Source organism: Camelus bactrianus, chromosome 3 (genome assembly GCF_048773025.1).
Source record: "Camelus bactrianus isolate YW-2024 breed Bactrian camel chromosome 3, ASM4877302v1, whole genome shotgun sequence".
Taxonomy (NCBI): Eukaryota; Metazoa; Chordata; class Mammalia; order Artiodactyla; family Camelidae; genus Camelus; species Camelus bactrianus.
In genome coordinates this window covers 13,183,565-13,204,414 of record NC_133541.1, presented here as the reverse complement: position 1 = coordinate 13,204,414, position 20,850 = coordinate 13,183,565, and the positions used below count along the sequence as shown (strand labels likewise).

General features: G+C 41.5%; 1 protein-coding gene across 1 annotated transcript in view; it reads right to left on the bottom strand.

The window, feature by feature from the left end:
• FBXL7 (F-box and leucine rich repeat protein 7) overlaps window positions 1–20,850 on the bottom strand; it is a 385,471-nt gene that overhangs the window by 6,733 nt on the left and 357,888 nt on the right. Inside the window, exon 3 of the mRNA XM_010957265.3 lies at window positions 3,809–4,420. Within this exon, the coding sequence (XP_010955567.1) occupies window positions 3,809–4,420 (612 nt within the window). The remainder of the gene's footprint in view (window positions 1–3,808; window positions 4,421–20,850) is intronic.

The window sequence follows — 20,850 nt, the reverse complement described above, 5'->3', positions numbered from 1 at the left end:
AGGATCAAGTCCACGAAGACCAGCTACAGTCTTCCAAGCATGTTAACAACAATGACAGTCCCAAAACGATAACAGCCATCATGATTTATTGAATGCTTACTACATGGTTTTCAGCAGAGCACACATGTGAGGACTTAACCTGAATTAACTCATTTAATGCTCCCAACCAACCCATTTTTACCGATGAGCATGATTTAGTCACTGCACTACAGCTTCCTAAATGCTTGTTTGGAGTATTAACCAATGACAACTTTGTTTGAAACTTTTAGAGATCAAGAGGACTGTTTAGGGTGTTGACACTCCTCTGTTCATTTAATTACAATATCATTAAGTATAGAGACAAAATATGCCTCATTTCTGCCCTTAAAAGCTGAGAATGGGTGAGAGAAAGGAATCCAGGAATATACAAGTACCCAGTTGCAGAACCCAGCAACTCTCTACCTGCCTGTACTGGGACAACTGGGAGGAAATCCTCAGCTTACTAGGGGTCAGGCAGGAAAGGCTTTACTTAGGGGACGCTTGGACTGGGGCTTGAGCAATGAGAAATCCATCGAGAGGTTTGTTGGGGAGGGGCAATGGACAGAGGAGGGGATGGCATGCAGGCCAAAGAACCGCTCATGCATCACAGTGTGCACAGACATGATGTGTTTGGGAAATGCAACCGATTCCGAAGAAGGGAGCACTGAGGTTACGTAGGAAAAGGGTGAGATTTGAACCTAGAAAGAGCAGCTCATGAAGGGCCATATATGCTCTGCGGAGGAACTTCTTTCTCTATGCCATGAGGAGGAATTGGAGATTTTATGCAGGAAAATGAACGGTTAGACTTGTAGGTTGAAAACATTCCTCTGGAGGTTGGTTGTGTGGAGGGCCGGTTGACGGGGTTGAGACGGGTGTAAGGATGGTTCAGGAAGCATGCACCCAGGCAGGCAGGTGGAGGAGAGGGGATGGACCGAAGGTTCGAGGGGAGTAGAATCACCTGGACAGGATTCGACTGGTGGGATATAGAAGATCAGGAAGAGAAGTAAGGAGGACTCCCAGGCCTCCAATTACAGAGGGCCCTTTTGGAGCCATTTCACTTGTAGTAATTGTCAGATTTTGTACTTTGAAAATTGGTTGGTTTTAATATATTCCATTGCTGTTTAAAGGTGATATTGTCATGGCTAATGTCATGTGCCATCTTGACTAAATGTCGAGGTACCAAGATATTTGGCTAAATCTTATTTCTGGGTGTGCCTGTGAATGTGTTTCTGGATAAGATTAACATTTGAACCAGGAGACCCAGTCAAGCAGACTGCTGTCCCCAATGTGGCTGGACATTATGCAATCTGCTGAGGGTCTCAATAGAACAAAAGGGTAGAACAGAGAATTCTCTCTCTCTGTCTGACTGAGCTGGCACATTGCTTTTCTCCTGCCTTTGGACTCAGACCAACACCATCGGCAACCGTGGTTCTCAGGCTTTTAGACTCAGACTGAACTGCATAACGGGTTTTCCTGGGTCTCAGCTCGCAGATCGCAAACTGTGGGACTTCTCAGACGCCATCACTGTGCGAGCCAATTCATATATATATATACTATATATATATATATATATATATATATATATATATATATATATATATATATATATATATATATTTAGAGAACCCTGACTAATCATTAATAAAAGGTAATATGTGATAATGAAAAAACACTAGGGCTAATTACACTAACTTTCAATGACTTGAAAAGATAACTTTCAAGCTGGGCTTGTTAAGGATGGGAGGGGCAGTCTCATGTCCTCTGGGAGAATTAAGCTCCAGACCAGAGAGGAGTCTTCCAAAGTCAAGTTTATTGCCAAAGTCAAGTTTATTGCCATCGAGAAGGTGTGAGAACCAAGTGGAACAAGGCATAGGTGAAACCACAGCAATTTCCAGATTCCCTCAGAGCTGGAGGGCACCACTCAGAGGTGGTGACACAGACCCATCCTTATGGCCTGTTGCGTCTTTCAAGTTCATCTACACGAATAGCCCCACCCTGGTCCTGCCAACACCTGGAATTCTATGCTCTTGGTGAGTCTGATTCCCCCGTGGACAGACTCTATGTACACAGATCGCAGGGGGTCATCGGGGGACGTGTGAGGAAGATCCTGCAACGGGTCAGGCAGATGGAGAGCATGGGCATGAAGGTTTACACAATGGTTAGCAAAGGGGTCAGGCAGGATCCACTCACTCAGGCTAGAAGCCCAGAAACTTCCACTCCCAACCAGCCAAAGTCATTTCTGCATTTCTGAATGTCAAAAAGACTCCAAAGAGAGAACACAGTTACTTGCAGCCTGTACTGGGGGTGTATGGGGAGCCCAAAACTGAGTCATTTCCTAATCTGAGAAAGTAAAAGAAAACGAGGTGTTTATAAATGAGGCCCTCAAGGTTCAGAAATCTTAGAGTGTTAAAGAGTCAAATCCCTTAGCCCCCCTCCCACCTTTTTTTTTTTTTTTTTTTTAAGTGAAGAGGAAACACATCTAGAGAAAGCTGTGAATTGTCTCAGATCACAAGTTTTGAAACTAGTTTCCACCACATCACAATGCTTTCTCTTTCCAGAATTCGTTGGGGGGGAAAAATGTAAGAAAAACCTCTTCGGTTCCTGCTTCTCGACGCCAGCAGCTGCTCAAGACTAACCGAACAAACGGTTACGACGGTTTTGTCCGGAAGCCAGCTGAACAAGGGGAGCGGAGAGCTGCTTTCCAGCGGGGGAACGAATCTGCGAAAAATAATTGACTGTCGTCTGAAATGTTTTCAGATGTCGGTTTTCAAAAGAGAGAGTGAGCTCAGAGAGCTGACTTTTACCTCGGGTTTGGTGGGAGGGTATCATTTACCTCAGATGCTTGTAAATCGCAAATTTTGTTTATTCGCTTGCCACAGTGGTTTTTACTTCTCCCCCACCCCACCCCGTCCCCCCAGCCCGGCAACAGTCCCTGAGGCGGTGGCTCACGCTGTTCATTTCTTTAACTCCCGGATGCATCTTACACATTTCAGCCCCTCAAACGTTCATCTTTCGACTGGGCAGTGGATGAGATAAAGAAAGGCTGTTAGTCCGGCTGGATCTACGTCTGGCGCCTGAGTGTGAGTCTGGGTTTTAATTCTTCCTGCCTGAGAGAGCTTTGCAAGCAAAGCAGCCATGCTGGGATTTCCTTCATTTTTAAAAAGAACCGAAGGCTCCACTCCTCGGGCCCTACCCTTGCACCCTGTAACTGAGAATTTTGTCGAGAAGAGATGCAATATCTATCCAAGGGTGAGGAGAGGAGGGTGAAACATGAGGAGCCCGCTGGCCAGGATGGATTTTCCCCAGTGTCTGCAAACAATCATGAGCACAGCCCGCAGCACAGAATCAGCTGGACACAGCTCTCAGGCTCCAGGGAACCACAACCAGTGGACGTCAGGGTGGTTTTTCTAAACTACTTGCGTTTGAGTTAGATAGTTGGTTCCTATTAATCTGCGATGAGATATTTAGTCCCCATTATCTACGGTTGCTCTGAAATGACTTTGAGTATTTTGGGGAGGAAAGACGCATTTCAAAGTCATAATAATGAACTGCTGGACAAAAGGTGCCTCCAGTTCCTCTAAGAAATTGACATTATTTGATGAAGAGGATACGGCTGGCCCCCAGGGTCCTGATTCCATAAAGACAGTATTTCAGGAAGAAGAGTCTGCCTCCTTACCATCATCTCTGATGGCTTTCACAGAGGGGCCCCTTCCCAGGTGACCATGTCCTCTGCTGCTTTGGGATGGTGCACTGGGAGGGGCCCACTGATAGCAGGTCAGTTGCCACGTACCTGACACATCCAGGTGCTCCAGGTTGGGACAGAGGGACACCACGTCGAAGACCGCCTCGTTGGAGATATTGTAACAGCCGGAGACTTCCAGCCGCCTCAGCTCCGGGCAGCACTGGGCAATGGTGTAAAGACCTCGGTCCGTGAGCCGCCTGCAGCCACTGACACTGACGGTTTCCAGCATGAGGCAGACGTTGGGTGTGTCCTGGCAGAGCCTGCGGGTCAGCACCTTGAGGGCGCGGTCCACGTTGATGGTCTCGCCCGTCAGGCGGATAGTCCTCCAGAGCCGCGGGTCCCAGGCCAGGTTGTACCAGCGGCGGCACACGCGGGCGCAGCGGCACAGCTGGTTGGTGGGCAGGAAGGAGAAGACCTGCACCAGGGCGTGGTCCGGCAGGCGCTCGATGCTGGCCTGCTCCTTCTGCGGTCTGGAGGCCAGCCGGATGAGCGGGTGGGTGAGGCGGGTCGGGGGCGGGGAGTGGACCATGGCCACCGTCTCCCCGGTGATGGAGGACGAGGAGGTGGACGAGCCCCTTCCATTCTGAAATCCCGGCAGGTTCGGTGGACATATCAGGGCTGGGCTGGGCGTGCTCAGTGTGCGCATGCTCAGGTCGGAGTCTGGCAAAGGACAGAGAGCAAAGGGTTAAGGATGGCGGGAGCAGAGCCCCGGGACGGAGGGAGGCAGGCGAGGTGGTGACACTCATTCCACTGCCGTCCTCCCTGGACGGACCCCTGCTGAATCCATCACCGGAAGCGGAAGCACATGCCAGCTTCACCCATTCCGGAAAAGGGCTCATCCTCCAATATCAACAACAGGGCTGGGCAGACTAGCTGGAAAGGGCCAGATATGAAATATTTGAGGCACTGCAAGCCATGTGGGCTCTGTCTCTGTTGCAATTACTCAGCCCTGCCGTTTTGGAGCAAAAGCTGCCATAAACAATCTGTAACCGGGCAGTTGTGGCTATTTCCATCAAACTTGTTCTGTAAAAACAGATCAGCTGCTTTGGCCGGAGGGCTGCAGTCTGCTGACCTCTGAGCTACATTAATGGTGATTAAAGGACACAACTTCAAAGTTTAGTTATTTTTACACTGGGATGAAACCTCATATATGATGACGCAAACTGATTTACTTTTCTAATTATACTTCGGTTAGGCAGATGAAAATGTTTCATTTACAAACGTGTTTCACAGGAAGGGAAGGCTGGCCAGTGGGTGTGCAGAACATTGGCTGTCTTTGTCCTCACCTGCCCCCTACTGTCCATCTTTTGATAGCAGTACCCTAAACTCTGTGGTCTGGGTTCTGGGGAACCACCCCACTTCCTTCTTCTGTTAGGCTAGGCATTTCAGATGGCATTTTCAGGCATTGAATATCTGGACAATATTTATTTTTTCTTCTTATTAATAATTTCTCCCTTTGCATTTGAATAATGTGAACCAGAAAGATCACTTGATGAGGATACAAGTGGTTTTTTTTGTTGTTGTTGTTGCTTTGGGGGGTGTAATCATGTGGTTCTTAAGTTTATGAAGGATGGAGCATTCTTAGGAATACCACTTTAAGAAGTCTGCTGCTCAGTTCATATCTGCTCCTCCCCCAACCTTGATGTATATATGAAAGAATTGATTCTCTCTATAAATATATTTATATATTATATTTTAAATATTTAGATGGATAGATTTAGGAAGACATTTATTCTCTTTCTAAATATGTTTATATATTTCATACACACATGTGAATATACATACATATATAATATATAATGTATATATATATACACACACATACACACAGAATTTACCTCCAAAGTACACACTTCTTCATCTGTGAAGTAAGAGAGTTGGTCTAGATAATTTCTAAGTCATTTCCAGCTCTAATTATAGCTCTAAAGATTTAAACAAAAATTCTATCCTTGGGTCTTTTTTCACATTTTGTACCTTGGGAATTTTCAGACACTTGTCCTTTCAAAGAACTTCCGGCAGTAACATACAACACAAGAACTTCTGACACAGGACATCTCTGCTGTCTATTTGTAACTTTCTTACTGATACGCTTTTTCTACTATGTTTTCTTTTTAATGTACTTCTCCATAACCTAACACTGCAAATGTCCCACACGTGTCCATGACTTTGCTCGTGGAGCATCCTTGAATTACTGTCTGCCTCCCCTGCACTCCCCACACACCTATACGCACAGCTTGTCTGCCTCTTGAAATGCAAACACCTTTTGTTACTGAGAGCAAATGCCACCCCCTCTGAGAAGACTTTCTTAGTGTCTTTGAGATATTATTAATCATTTCCCTTTTGAAATCCCTTCCCTTTGTTACACAAACATGCATGAATTTATCTTTCCCTAATTTGCTTGACTGTATTGTTCAATTTCACACCTCTCTCTAGATTTCCCATATCCTTTGTCATACGCTTTTGCAGGCTTCTTAGGCAGAGTGTACCTCTTTGGTCCCGTGATGTTGGCTTTGGCCGTGTGACTTGCTTTGGCCAGTGAATGTTAGGGGATGTGATCTGCCGAAAGCCATTTGTGTGGTTGTGTGCTTCTGTCACCACGAGAAGAACGTGCTTGGCTGGTCCACTGATCTTAGGATGGAGAGAGGCCTGTATCTTATCAGATTAGCAGACAGAACTTGTAGCCATGCTCCACCAAGCCCAGCTGGGGTCAACTGATGTCCAGATGAACCACAGATGTGTGAGCTAGAATACTGAGATTAGGGGTGATTTGTACCACAGCATTACTGTGGCAACGGATGATGGATATGTCTTCCATTACACTAAAAACTCCTTTGATACAAGGGTTAAATCCTTTTCTTATGTGTGTCCTGGCAAGGCTGACATGGTTTATGGTACATAGTAGGTGCACATAAATGCCCTAAATTGAATGGAAGTATTTATATGTCTAAAAAAGAACAATTTCTAGGTTGATATGTACTTTTCTGTCCCAGGTGGGATACACACTGCATTTTAAATCATTCATAATTAAAGAAATATGTACTCTTTTTTTTTTGTAATCAGCTAAAATAAATAGTAAATCTTTAAAGAAAACCTTAAGTGTAAATCAATGACGAATTTCAGAACTGCCATCCAAGCTACCATGATTCTAACCATGATTACATGGACTCAAAGACTGTGTCTGAAGTTAGTGTTTTTCTTAGACAGGTGAACAGCTTACTTCAGATGGGGGGGTGGAGGGGAGATAATCTTAGACTTACAGCTCTGACATTCTGCAGCTGTGAGGGCTCTGAAATCTCTCCCCGCCTGCTTACATTCTGTTCATCTTGAAAGAGAGACCCTTAACAGTGTTCCGCAGAGACCTGCACAGCTTGACTTAGGCCCCTGAAGAATGAACTATAGTCACAGTGGGGGTGGAGGTGGATTCCAAAAACCTACATTTATAACCGGTTCACTTTTTGTTGCTTTTTCACACTCTCAGCAATGGATACTAGGAATGCGCCCAAATTGCCTAGCACTGCTGCGCATTTAGTAACGCTTTTAGTTTTTTCTTTCTTTTCTTTGTCAAAAATCATGCTCTCGTATGAAGAGAATTCACACTCAGAAAGAGATGGCAGCCTTGCACATCTGTGAGGAACATCCTGCCCTGGGGCGACTCAGGGGCCCAGGAATGGCTCCCCTACCCAGCGCTTGGCGGCTGGGTTCCCGGCGGTAATTCACGATTGCTCTGCACTGCTCGCCAGGGTGTGGAGACAGCAGGGGAGTCTGGGAGATTTCAGCCAGGAAAGCTGACGTCTCTTTTGCCAGAGCCTACACCAGCATTCTCTGAGTTTTTCCTACTTATTCTGCAGCAGGTCAAGAACCCGCAGAGAATTTTAGAAAGCATACAACTTATCATAATTGATAAATAGCACCTGGTAATTACAAAAATAATAAAGAATGATGAGTGTTGCTATGGTCTGCATGTTTCCATCCCTCTCAAATGCGTGTGCTGAAATCTTAACTCCCAGGTGATGGTATTGGGGGCTGGGGCCTTTGGAAAGTGATTAGATCTTTAGGGAGAACCTTCATGAATGGGATTAGGGCTTCTGTCAAAGAGACCCCAGAGAGCTATCTCTCACTTCCGCCATGTGAGGTTACAGTGAGAAGGCTGACATCTATGAGGAAGTGGGCCCCCACCAGACACAGAATCTGCCAGCACCTTGATCTTGGACTTCCAGCCTCCAGATCTGTGAGAAATACATTTTGTGGTTTATAAGCCACCCAGTCTGCAGTCTTTGGCTGTAGCAGCCTGAACAGACTAAGACAGGTAACAACTGGAGATGTACATAGCTAGATGTTGTCACAAATTATATTTTCCGAATATTTTATGTCAAGAAATATATAAGGGGGAAATAGAAATATGTAAATATACATATATTTGCCAAATACATGCATACATACATATATATACACACATTTTTAATTTGGAAGTAAATGCTATTATGGGTAAAAATATGCATGGCTTGACACACAGTCTATCTTGTTCTTTGGTGCTGGAGCCATTTACTGCCACTAGGTATGGTTTATAAAAACAGAAGTAGTTTTCCACATAGAACTAGCAAGAGTCCAAGAATACAAATGCCAATAAGCCAGGAAAATAGAGCATGGCATTCAATTCAAAACAAGGGTCATTTCCGCCCACGAAGTGGTACACTCTGTCTGCACAGGGCACTCGGAAAGACCTAGTACTTCCTTTGTACGTAGTTTTTTCTCCTATGTCCTTTTCAGAGGACTGACAGCTAAATGGACATGGGCAATAGCTGCTAATTTTCCTGACAGAGCTTAGAAACAAGGATGCGGATGCCCTGACACCATGGATACACATGCAGAGAGGAGAGGATCATCAAGATGGCAGAGTTAGAAGAAACCTGGAAACCTCCACCTGGCCTTATGACACTGCAATAAAAACAGAAGAGGAAAGAAAGCTGACTTTATTTGAGCTTAAGACTCTGAATGTAGGGCATTTTGTAGGAATGAACATGTTTTCATATCTGAATACCTTTTCCAGGTGACTTTCTACCAATCTGAGGTGTTGAGGACAAAACCCACCTCTCTATCTTAGCAGGAAGGTGGTACCTATTGGTCTACAACACAGTATAATGATAACTCTGGGAGGATATTAGTGCGAATTTTAATACATTGTACACTTTTGTATACAATTACATAAAAATTAGCCATTATAGAATACTACTAAGCCATTAAAAAAGAATAAAATAGTGTCATTTGCAGCAACATGGTTGGACCTGGAGACCATTATACTAAGTGAAAGAGAAAGAAAAATACCATATGATATCACTTATATGTGGAATCTAAAAACAAAAGAAAGGAAAAAAAAAAGGACACAAATGAACTTATTTACAAATCAGAGACAGACCAGACTCACAGACATATGAGGAAACAAACTTGTGATTACCAGGGGGAAAGGGGATGTAGAGGGATAAACTGGGAGCTCAAGGTTTGCAGATACTAACTACTGTATAAAAATAGATAAACAACAAGGTCCCACTGTATAGCACATATTCAAAACCTTGTAATGGTCTATAATGAAAAGAATATAAAAAGGAATATATATGTATAACTGAATCACTATGCTGTACACCAGAAATTAACACACTGTAAATAGACTACATTGGAAAAAATCCATTATGTTACGTCTTTCTATACCACCCACCCCCACCCCCAGGCAAATGGTGAGATCCACAGTAGTAAATGAAAGAACTCTCCCCACCAGGCATTATTTTGAGCAGGGTAAACAGCGCTTGCAAAAAGTGGCAAGTGAAATACACATTTCCAAAAGCTCCTATCAAGAATCACATCTACTGATGCCTACACTGTGTCCTTAAATTCTGAGACGTCTTTTTGATAATTGGAAATGGAGATCATGATGAAATGGCACAGGGTGGCTTGTTTAAAAGCCCTCCTTTCCTGCTGCTTCTATGGTAGCCACATCACCATGAGGCACAGATACCACCTACACAGCATTCTTGGCCAGAAACACTGGAAAGCAGTACACGCAAAGGCTGCTTGGATCTCTTGTTTGAAGATAAAACGTCCCCTGAAATATCAGGACAAGGAATGCCCAAACTCTTAGGAGACAAATACATCTTCATAACATATGAAAAATTTCTAGAATGTAAAAGGCAAGTGGCTTTCTAAAGTTACCAAGGCTGCTGCGGACTCTGCAGATATTCTTTGAGCAAAGTACATGAATAATGGAACCCATTAAAGACAGACACAATGGATTACCTTGTGGTCGGATGGATGGGTGAATGGAAGAACCGACAAACAGACAAAGCTATACAAGGAAAAAATCATAAGATCTGCAAAAAGGATGTCTGGTTAATTTCAAATATAAAACTGGAAATGGAAAAGAGGTTGTCAATTATGAATACGTAAGATTCTAAGAAAGGCAGAGATGAACACATGTGAATGGCATGAAAGCAGAATGGGAGAATTTAAGGAGAAATGAGCATCCCTTTTTGCAACAAGGCATATATTTTGTGGCCTGTGTCTCCTCGTGATCCAGCTCGAGAAGCTGGATATATCCAAAAACTTGAAACGTAACACAAAACTACACACCACTGATGTCTGCAGGAAAAGACACCAAATAAACTGCAAGGAATACACAGAGATAGACATTGGGTATTAACATTCAGTAGGTTGAGCTGCTGCAGATTCTTGGATTACAGATTTATAGGCAGAAAAGAAAGCGGTGATTCATTCATTCACTGTATTATTTAACACACTGTTACCGCTGCCCGAGAGCCCAGTGGGGTCTGGAAGGGAGGAGTTTTTGCATTTGACGAGATTATAGAGCAAATGTTCCGAGCCCACCTCTTTCCTGCACCACAGCCCCACTGAAGTACCTCCATGGCAAAGGCAACGCCCTCTCCAATTGCTTGTAGCCTTTCAGGAGAGAGAAAAATGACTATGTTGAGGATGTGCTTAAATCACACAAAATCCAGGATGGAAAAAGACAGAAACGTATGTCCAGGTCTGAAAAAAGAGTCAGTTTTCAGAAGTCCAAGGTGAAGACAATGAATATAAAATCTCCCAGCAGTGGCAAACATGTGAATTAAGGAAGATTTTTGGTAGGTGTTTGGATTTTCTCTAAATGAGGCTAAACTTCGTTGGATAAAATGGAGATCTTAAGCCAAATCAATAAAATGATACTTACATTAATATTTTCATCTGTTGTCTAAAAGAAGAGATAGTGGATTCTTTAAAGTTTAAGAACTTGTGGCACCATTAATAATTTAAAACACTTCCGAGGGAGTAATTTATGTGTGAGCAATATGTTTTATGTTCTAAAATTAAATATGTAAAGAATACCAAAAAGTATAGTTGTTTTCTTCTGGTGAAAAAACAAAAAAGCCCCACCTCTATCAACTTCTATTCTCATGGCTTTAAAAGTCTTGGAAATTTTACATCTTTAGTAATGACAGTACAGTATCAAAAATATTCAAGGCATCTCATGTATACATGCTTATTAGACACATTTTCTTCTAACTAGAGAGCTGCCTGTTTTGTACAAGTTTTTATTTTCAAACCACTGCTGTTTACACTCTAGGAAGTCATATTTACATTACACTGGCCTTTCAAAGTCTAAATTTACAAAGCTACTCTGCATTTTCCCCCTCTGATTACCAAAACTTTTGTGCAAGATGCTTTCGATTATAAGTTGTCTTTCTACTCAAGAATTCTTGCCATAAAAAGCAAGGTTTCTTTTCTTAGCTTAAACTCAAGCTTAAAAAAACAGATCTATAAAACCTAGCTAGTGGAAAAAAAATACAATCTAAGGGATCTTTTCCTTCTTGTTTTATTTCAAAATATTTTCTTTTAATGTGGTTCACATCATATACACACTCTAGAACTTATTTAAGGTATCGGTTGCTATCAAGTGGAAATTTACACAGACAAGGTTAATCTTGCATTTTACCTGGAGGGAGTTACCTTTGGGACTCACGGGTTCTTGCCGGGAATATTATCTAGAAGGTGGCGCCCCTAGGATGAGATTATGGCCAAGATTTCTGTTCGAGAACAAAAATTTTGCTTTATCAGTCACTTAGATCAGTCCTATGAGGGCGCAGCTATGGTGGTTGGTCCCTGAAGTCTTGACGAGGATGGTGAGGGTCCTTTCATATCAGAGGATATAGTTTAGTCTAACATCTGCCTAACCACGTGTTCCCCAATTTATCCAGTTCTTGACTCTGAACTGAGTATGGATTCTGTTTTGCCCTTAAATTCTTCTAAAAGGGAACAGGTCACACTGCTAAGGAAGCTTTTAACCCACATTGCTCTAAAAGCCATAAATATAATCAATGAAATATACAAAAATGGCATCTTGCGAACATCTCATGAAGGCCGGTTTTGCCTGCAACGCCTAGTATCTAGAAAGGATCTTTTAGGAAACGTATGCCCGAGGAAATATCAGGTGGCCTCGGAAACTCTGTAGAAGTCCTGGATTATAATTCACCAGCCTCCTTATGGTTTTATTTTGTGTTGAAACGATGACTTCTTAGCGCTGTTTTTCATCTGTAAAATGGCAAAGGGAGATGACCTTATATTATTCATTCTTTACTAGAAAGAAGGATGTTTCGTCCCCACGAGAGAGTACCACTGCTGTTCAATGCTCCTCTTTTCAAAAGGCGAGGCGATAGTCTCTTCACGGTAGAGCGTGTCTTTAGAACACATTTGTTAATCCTCCTTTTTAACAAAAAGAAAGCAGGCCTCAGATTCAAAGTCTTTAATAGGCAGCAGCATTTAGTTAGCATTTAATAGCATTCTTATGCTTTTAAAATTATTCACTATAATTATTTTTATTAAAAATCACTTAGTTATGACAAGTGATACTGGCCTTTTAAGTAAGGTAATATTGCAATGCTTATTTTTAAAACAATACTGTAAGTTTACTTTTAAAAATATTAAGTGAATAGCAGTACAGGTGGTGAGTAGACACGGCAAAAAATCATGAAGGCATTTGTAAACGTCTCAAGTTTAGGGAATGCTGTTAAGGAGAAAGAACGCTGAAGACAGATGAACTTGGGTCCCTGCCTCTGCTCTCCTGTGCGCAACTTGCATCATTTAAGACAAGTTGCTGAAACCCCAGGGGCCACCAGCCTCCTCTTTTGTAAACTGGAAATAATTCCGCCTACTTTACAGAGTAGTTAGGTGGAGTCTATGAAAAGTGATACTGTTATCCGCAGCAGCGTTTGACAAAAATTATACAATCTCTACTGAGGCCTTCATGGGGAAGAAATTCTGGGCTGTCTGCCACGGCGTTTTTAGGGGCATACTATTCTGGATTTCCTGGTGTAGTCTCATCTTTATAAATTCCTTATTGTTGCCGCCATAAACCGTTGAAATGTCGTTCACATCAGTAGGGGTGAGGCAGGGAGAATAAAAATAAAAATCCAAGGTCAGAGCACAATGTACTTACTCTTGGCGAACAAAATATGACCACTGCATTTCTTGGCAAAAGAATACTGTAATTGTGGAAGTCTTTTCTCATAGTTTATTTAGAAAGTCCATTTTTCTGTGACACGGTGGACTGCTCTCTCCTTGAAATTTCTCCTGTGGTTTTGCAACACCTTTCTCTCTTCTGCTTTGCCTTTTTCCTTTTCAGGAGCTGTTTTCTCACTCTTTTCTGCAGTGCACCACTTATTGAACCGGGTTCCCAGATAATTTCATCCTTAACTCTTCGTTAGCATCTGCGCCCCTCCCTTCCGTGGTCTCACGCACTCACGTGGCTTCAGCAATTGCCTGTAAGCTAATGACTCCTGAAAGTCCAGCCTAGACCATGTTTTCTCGGTGTATCTCTCGCAAACATCAAACACATACAGCCAAATATCTGCTACACCAGCGTTGCCTAATATGGTAGCCACTAGCCACATGAAGCTACTGAAAATCAAATTTATTAAAATTAACCTAAAACTTCAGCTCCTTGGATGCACATTTCAGGAGCTCACTAGCCACATGTAACCAGTGGCTATTGTACTAGACAGCACAGATTTAGGACAATTCCATCAATCCTACCTGTATCTGTTTATTTATTTATTTTTAATTGAAGCACAGTCAGTTACAGTGTGTCAGTTTCTGGTGTACAGCACAATATCCCAGTCAGGCATATACATACATTTATTCATTTACATATTCCCCACCTATATCTAATCAGTTGCCAAGTCCCTCAGATTTGATTAGCTTACGGAGCTAATGTTGCCCTCCCTTTCTCTGTCTCCATGACTACCACCCCAGTTCACATTTTCATCATCTCTGTACTCTCTCAACAACTCCTTAACTGATACTCCTTATTCTGTTCTTCCTTCCAATTCTCCATCATTCACTCAAACAGAGCCTTGGCACTGCATTTAGAGCTAGCTTTCTAAAATATGGTCCAGTTCCCCTGCACCAAAATCTTGAATGGCTCATACCTTTTGTTGTGGGGTGAACTGTGCCCCCACAAAGTTATGTTGGAGTCTTAATTCCTGGTACCTGTGAGTGTGACCTTATTTGGAAGTAAGGTTTTTGAAGATGTAATCAAGTTAAGATGTGGTCATACTTAATTAGGGTGGTTCCTGATCCGGTATAACTGGTGTTCTTATAAGAGGAGAAAACAGAGACACAGGGAGAGAAGACACAGAGGTAAGACGGCAGTGCAAGGATGGAGACAGAAGTTGAGCTTACGCTGCTATAAACCATGGAACACCTGGGGTCACGAAGAGCTGAAAGAGGCAAGAAAGGATCCTTCTCCATGTCCCTGCCAGCACCTTGACTTTTGGACTTCTAGCCTCCAGAACTGTGGGATAAATTCTGTTAAGTCACCTGGTTTGTGTACTTTGAAAGGCAGCCCCAGAAACCAAAATACTTCCTTCCACACTTTTTGCTGAACGTTTACTACATGCCAGGCATTGTGTTAGGCACTGCCTAGGTAACAAAGTCTAATTTTTTTTAGAGTGTGTAGGGGACCCCCCCCCCCAATTCACATCTGAGAGCATGTGTCCATGTTGCTCTCCTGCCTCAGAAGTTCTTTTCCTCCAGCCTAACTGGTAGATTCCCAGTCAGTGCTCAAGTCCCTGGTAAGATGTCCCTTTCTCTGTCAAGCCTTTCCAGGTCCACCCAGGCTGAATTATTTAACGACTTTTAGTGTGTTTCCATTGTAATCTTATATATCTGTACCACAGCCCTTTTCACATAGTGTCTCTCCACCCATTGGACTGGGAGCACCTTGAGGCCAGGAGCTGTTTCCTTCCTTTCTTAAGTCAGTCCAGAATCTCACCTGGATTTGGCCACCTAGAAACTGTTCACCTAATGCACAAAGGTAATGTTCTTTGCCGGGTCCCACAATTAATCCCTTTCAGTTTTCTTTTGGTTGTAGTTGGCAGTATTTATAAGAACTATAGATCTTCCTTGACTTATGAAGGGGTTACATCTGGATAAACCCATCTCAAGTTGAAAATATCTTAAGTTGAAATTGCATTTAATAATACCCCTAACCTGCTGAACATCATAACTTAGCCCAGCCAACCTTAAACGTGCTCGGAACACTTGCATAAGCCTACAGGTGGGCAGCACCATCTAACACAGAGCGTATCTTGTAATAAAGTGTTGAAAATCTCATGTAATGTACTGACTATTGTACTGAAAGTGGAAAACAGAACTGTTGTCTGGGTACAGAATGGCTGTAAAGCGTTATTGGCTGTTTCCCCTCACGATCGTGTGGGTAACTGGGATCTGAAGGCCCTGCTGCTGCCAGCATCACGAGTCAGTATGGCACTGCATCTCGATAGCCTGGGAAAAGTCAAAATTTAAAATCTGTGTATCGCTTTCCCACCATCGTAACATTGAAAAATCGTAAGTCGGGGACCGCTTGCACTTGGAGCCACCAGATGTTTCAGATTGAACAAGCTGGAACAGCTCTGTGCTTTATCAACATTTCATTTTTAGGTCTTTTTTTTTTTTTCATTTGCCCCTCCACTTAATTTAGGCTGAGGCAGTACACACACTTAGATTAATAATGTTACTCTACTCCGAAGATGTTTAAAAAGACACACGCACACAGAAAAACAATCTCTTGCAGCTGACACCGCCTGAAGTATCTCGGAGCTGGATTCTTGGTGCTTTGTTCATGATACCTGCTGGTGCAGATCAGACATCCCTGCTCACTTCCAATAACAATGAAATATGAAAACTCACAATGAAAAATTCACAAAAAGATAAACATTTCTACACTGCCCCACAATTTTAAGACTTGCTCTGTCTAACTTAAGTTATCTAAAGTGGAACAGGAGCGTTTGTGTTTTTCCTTTTTTCCCAGAACACATCAGTTGTAACCATCAGAGCTGGCTTTTCCCTGACAGAAGGGGACAGGCAGCAACGCTTATTTGCTCCTCTCCAGCGAGCTCATGGATGGCTTTGCAAAGCTCGGGAAAGGAGCTCATGGATGGCTTTGCAAAGCTCGGGAAAGGAGCTCATGGATGGCTTTGCAAAGCTCGGGAAAGGAGCTCATGGATGGCTTTGCAAAGCTCGGGAAAGGAGCTCATGGATGGCTTTGCAAAGCTCGGGAAAGGAGCTCATGGATGGCTTTGCAAAGCTCGGGAAAGGAGCTCATGGATGGCTTTGCAAAGCTCGGGAAAGGAGCTCATGGATGGCTTTGCAAAGCTTTGTCAAGAGAAGAAAACACACGGGTTTTCATGAAAAGGCTCGCAGTCCATAATTTTCAACCTGCCAATTGCACTTTGGATGGCAGCCTTAATTGTTTTCTGTCTTCAATTGTCAGGTAGTGCTTTTGCCTTATTTCTCCATGAATAGTTACGAAATGCCAACGTCTGCATCTTTCAAAATGCCGTAGATGCTATAGTATTGAATTTAGCTTCTGGTAAGGAGAGATGTAAATTTTCAGTTCACAGCAGGAAACAGGTCCCACAGGGAGCGATAGTCTAGCTCACAAACTCAACTCCCAAGAGAGAAATCGCCAGTGAACTTATGAACATGTAGAATATCAAAAATTAATTAGAATGTTTCCAAAGCAAAGCAAATCCCTGAATTCCCTCAGCCATTTGAAAATATGATCTACCCTTGTTTAAATTCTTTACAATTTCTTTTAATTTAAAAAATATATAAAGCATTTATTATGTACAAGACACTGTTTTAAGTACTATCTAATATTAACTCATAAATACAACGTCCCAATTATCATTTTAAACGATCATAGGCTGGGAAAACCAATGACCCAATGATGCACAGAAACACTGTTTCTCTCTGTATTACCGAATAGAAAAGGGAACAATAAAGGAACTTAGTGCATTTAAATATTGTTTTATTTACCACTGAAGGTCTCTTTGCTGCCTGGTGAGTGGATGGACACCTTAAGGTGACCTGGGATACATCTTGTGAATGAAAAATACTGCAAACCATATCAGTAACCAAAGAATGCTGAAGCCATCAAGTCCTCAGCAGCTGCCGCAGCCCCCAGTAAAGAGAGGCCTGCAGCCCGGCCCCTGCAGCCACTCACAATGGTGAACCCTGAGGGGACTCAGAATAAGAAAGGACAGGATACTGGCCCTAGATGGCTAGGTGCTTGTCAAAGGAATGAATTCAATGAGCCCAAATGTTTGCTTCCTCCCATACACAGAAAAGCACTAAATTCTTTAACTTGAGATGCCTGGTTTTCTACAGTTAACAAGTAATTTTTTTTTTTAACAAGTAATCTTTTAATGTTCCAACTACATGGTCTTTGTTGTAAAGCTCCTATATAACCTAGCTCCTCCCCTACCTCTTCGGAGCAGTCCCTCAGAGAGATCTGAGAGGCTGTCATCTGGGGCTCGAAGGGGTTCAAGTCCTCAGAGATGTCCGCCAAAAGAAACGTAACTGTCAACTTTTAGGCTGTGCATTTATTTCAGTCAACAATTTGCATGGTGAGTTTCTACTACAGTCCAAGTTCACAATCTCTGCTTGAGAGACCCGAGGGCCATGCCTTCCAAAGAACAGACCCAATCAATACTCAGCCCAAAGACCGACTTTTCAATGGGTCCCTGGATTTTGGGGACAAGACTTTAACGTGCTGGCTCATTCTGGACTATATTATTAATTCATACTTATTTTAGGAAGTCCTCGTTTCCAAGGAAAATTAATAATAATCTTAAAGACATTCAGCTGCAGAGTAGAATTCAAGCAAATTGAAATGCTTGTGGGAAATCCTTCCACACCAACTGCATAATATTCTTCTGGAGAATTAGAACCTTTCATTAACTTTCCAGTTCACCCATATCTCAATCAGTCCATAATTTCTGGGTCATATTTCTCTTAGGAAGATATCTAGAAGTGTATACGTATTGGATCTATCTCTTAGCATATGGATAAAGATTGAAAAAAACAAATCTAAAAGTAAGTTCCTAATTATAACATGTGGCATTAATCAGTGCCGAAAGCTTTCACTTAATCTCAAGACCATTAAAAAAAAATGCTTTGGAGAAGGATTGGGAACCAGTCGCTGAGGGAATATACATTTGATATGTTGGAGATGATCTCAATTTAATATAGCTTTTCTGGACAACGTGTACTTTTAGTTTCCTTTTAACCAAAATTTAAGACTTCTACTTAGTCATAAAGCAAACAGGATGGTAGATTCTGGTTCATCATTTATATCGATATTTCATATTCAGTAGGTTACAGTTTTATTTCCCCCAGGAGGCCATGGTTTGACCTTGTGACATGGGTCAGGGTGCGGGTGGGGACACGCGTGGACTGGGAGGTAACTCAAGATTTATCCCCTCCATCCCGCTCTCTGATTGTTCCCTGTGCTTGCCCCCAACCCAAACTGAGATGTCCCCAAGGTTCTCATGGCTGGGCCACTCTGCTTATTCTCATTACTTTAGATCTGAACTTAAAAATACTTAATTTTTTCCCAGCAAATGTTAGCACTTTGACATTATATTCCAGCCTGGTGGCTTGGGTTTTCCTCAAGATTTTTTGTTGTGACATATATTCATTTGGTTTTAAAGTCTATCTCTATTAAATTAATAAAAGCAAAGAACATTCCGATTTATTCTTCAGAGGTTGAGCAGATAGAAGCCTCGAGGTAGGAATTGTTCTGGCTCATTCAGTATGGAGTGCCTTAAAAAAATTCCCTGTTCTGGGCCAGATTATGTGCAGGTTGGCTTCCAAGCAATCGGTTAGTCCCTTTAGGTTAAGAAGAAGATCAAATCTCTTAAAATGGTTTAAAAAAGGACAATGAATTAAACATGGCACCTTAGTCTTAGATTTTGAGAAATTTTAATGTTTTATTATTTTAGAGTTAATTTCAGGTTATTTTGAACAAACAATGCATAGTTTATAGCTAAAAGATTGCTTCATTTGCTTCATAGATCAGGGAAATAAAAAGATGATTAAAACAGCATCTTGTAAGATGGTCCATTTTGGCTTTTTCAGCCATATCGAGAGACTGATAAAAAGCTGACTATTCAGTGATCCACTATTATGACACTGAAGTATATCACAAAGAAATGGTCAGGTATTTGTACTTTTAATAATATTCCTTGGCCAGTAAAGCAAAGTAAAGTAAAGTACACACTTTTCTTCATTATAAAAATATAACCCATATAAATACAGTCAAATAGTTATGAAATAGAGATTTTGTTTTCTTAAGGAAAAATTTAGGAACATGTTGACCAAGATTAATGTGCAAGATATCAAATGTGTGGTTATTAACATAACTCTTTCTTTTTTTGTATCTTACACTCCTGGAACTCATTTTGAGCTTTGACCAAAGCTCTTCTTTATCCTGGAATAGTTTTCCTTCTTATGATTTAAATTGTGTAAAGACCGAAATAAAATTAGAAGCAACCCATCACAACCATAATCTATCTAATACTTAATCATTGCAAAGAGCCTCTGTTTTTGCCACAAAATCCACAAAGGGTTTATAATTTATCCCTCTTTAGAGTTTGGCATTGCTACGTAATCAAAGTAGGGAACAAAGAGCATTGTGTAGTCACATCAGGGTTATAAGTTTTGTATGTTTTCACTGCGAATAAGTACACAAAATGTCAGAAAGGGTCTGTTGTAATTCACATTTGACTATCAGATAACCTAGTATGAACAAATCTGGCTCAAAGCTTAGAAGTATGTCAAAAGACAAGAATACATCTTAAATTAGAGCAGCCAAGAAACATAATGCTAGAAGTAGTCTTTTGACTTTTTACTGAAGAAACTTAAAATTATAAGCACAATTGAAAGCTATATCTATGAAGATTCAGAGGTACTAACATACCTTGAAATGTAGCAGCTACCATAGGATATGATAAGGGTGCTGTATTTTGCAATGTCAACCTTAACCTTAGGTCCCTAAAATAACCATTATTTCTCCAGTTCTTCCCTTCTCTTTCTAGGGGCTGTAGAAGTGTAGTTTCCAAAAGCTACATAAAGAGAAAGCTGTTGTCCAAGGTTCCGATCCCTAGACTGTGAAAGTAGAACAGATATGAGTATACATTCTCTTGCCCCATGTGCTGGTCTTCTTGGAATGAATTAGTGGCACTCTGACCTCCAATCTGTTTTTAAAAATTTGAGTTGCATGAGAAGTAGAGAGAGAGAGAGAGAGAAAAACAAACAAACAAACACTAAGGCAGTTGCTATACTGCAGAGTTTTATAATCTCCTTTAAAAGAGATTCCACAAAAATATCTATTAATGTTTCTTTAAAAATTTTTTTTAAATTGAAGTATAGTTGGCTTACAATGTTGTATTAATTTCTGGTGTACAGCATAGTGATTCAATTTTATTTATATATAATTTTTCATATTCTTTTTCATTAAAGGCTATTACAAGGTATTAAATACAGTTCCCTGGGCAATACAGTAGGACCTTGCTGTTTATCTATTTTATGTATAGGAATTAATATCTGCAAATCCAGAACTCCCACTTTATTTTTCAAAATTAAGAATTAAAATTATGTTTTAAAAAAAGTCAAATGTCTAAATAAATTCTGGATTTTTCTACCCCCTGCCTATTTTTACATGAAGGAAGGAGAAATCGTTGCTACTCAGAAAGAGTCTGTTT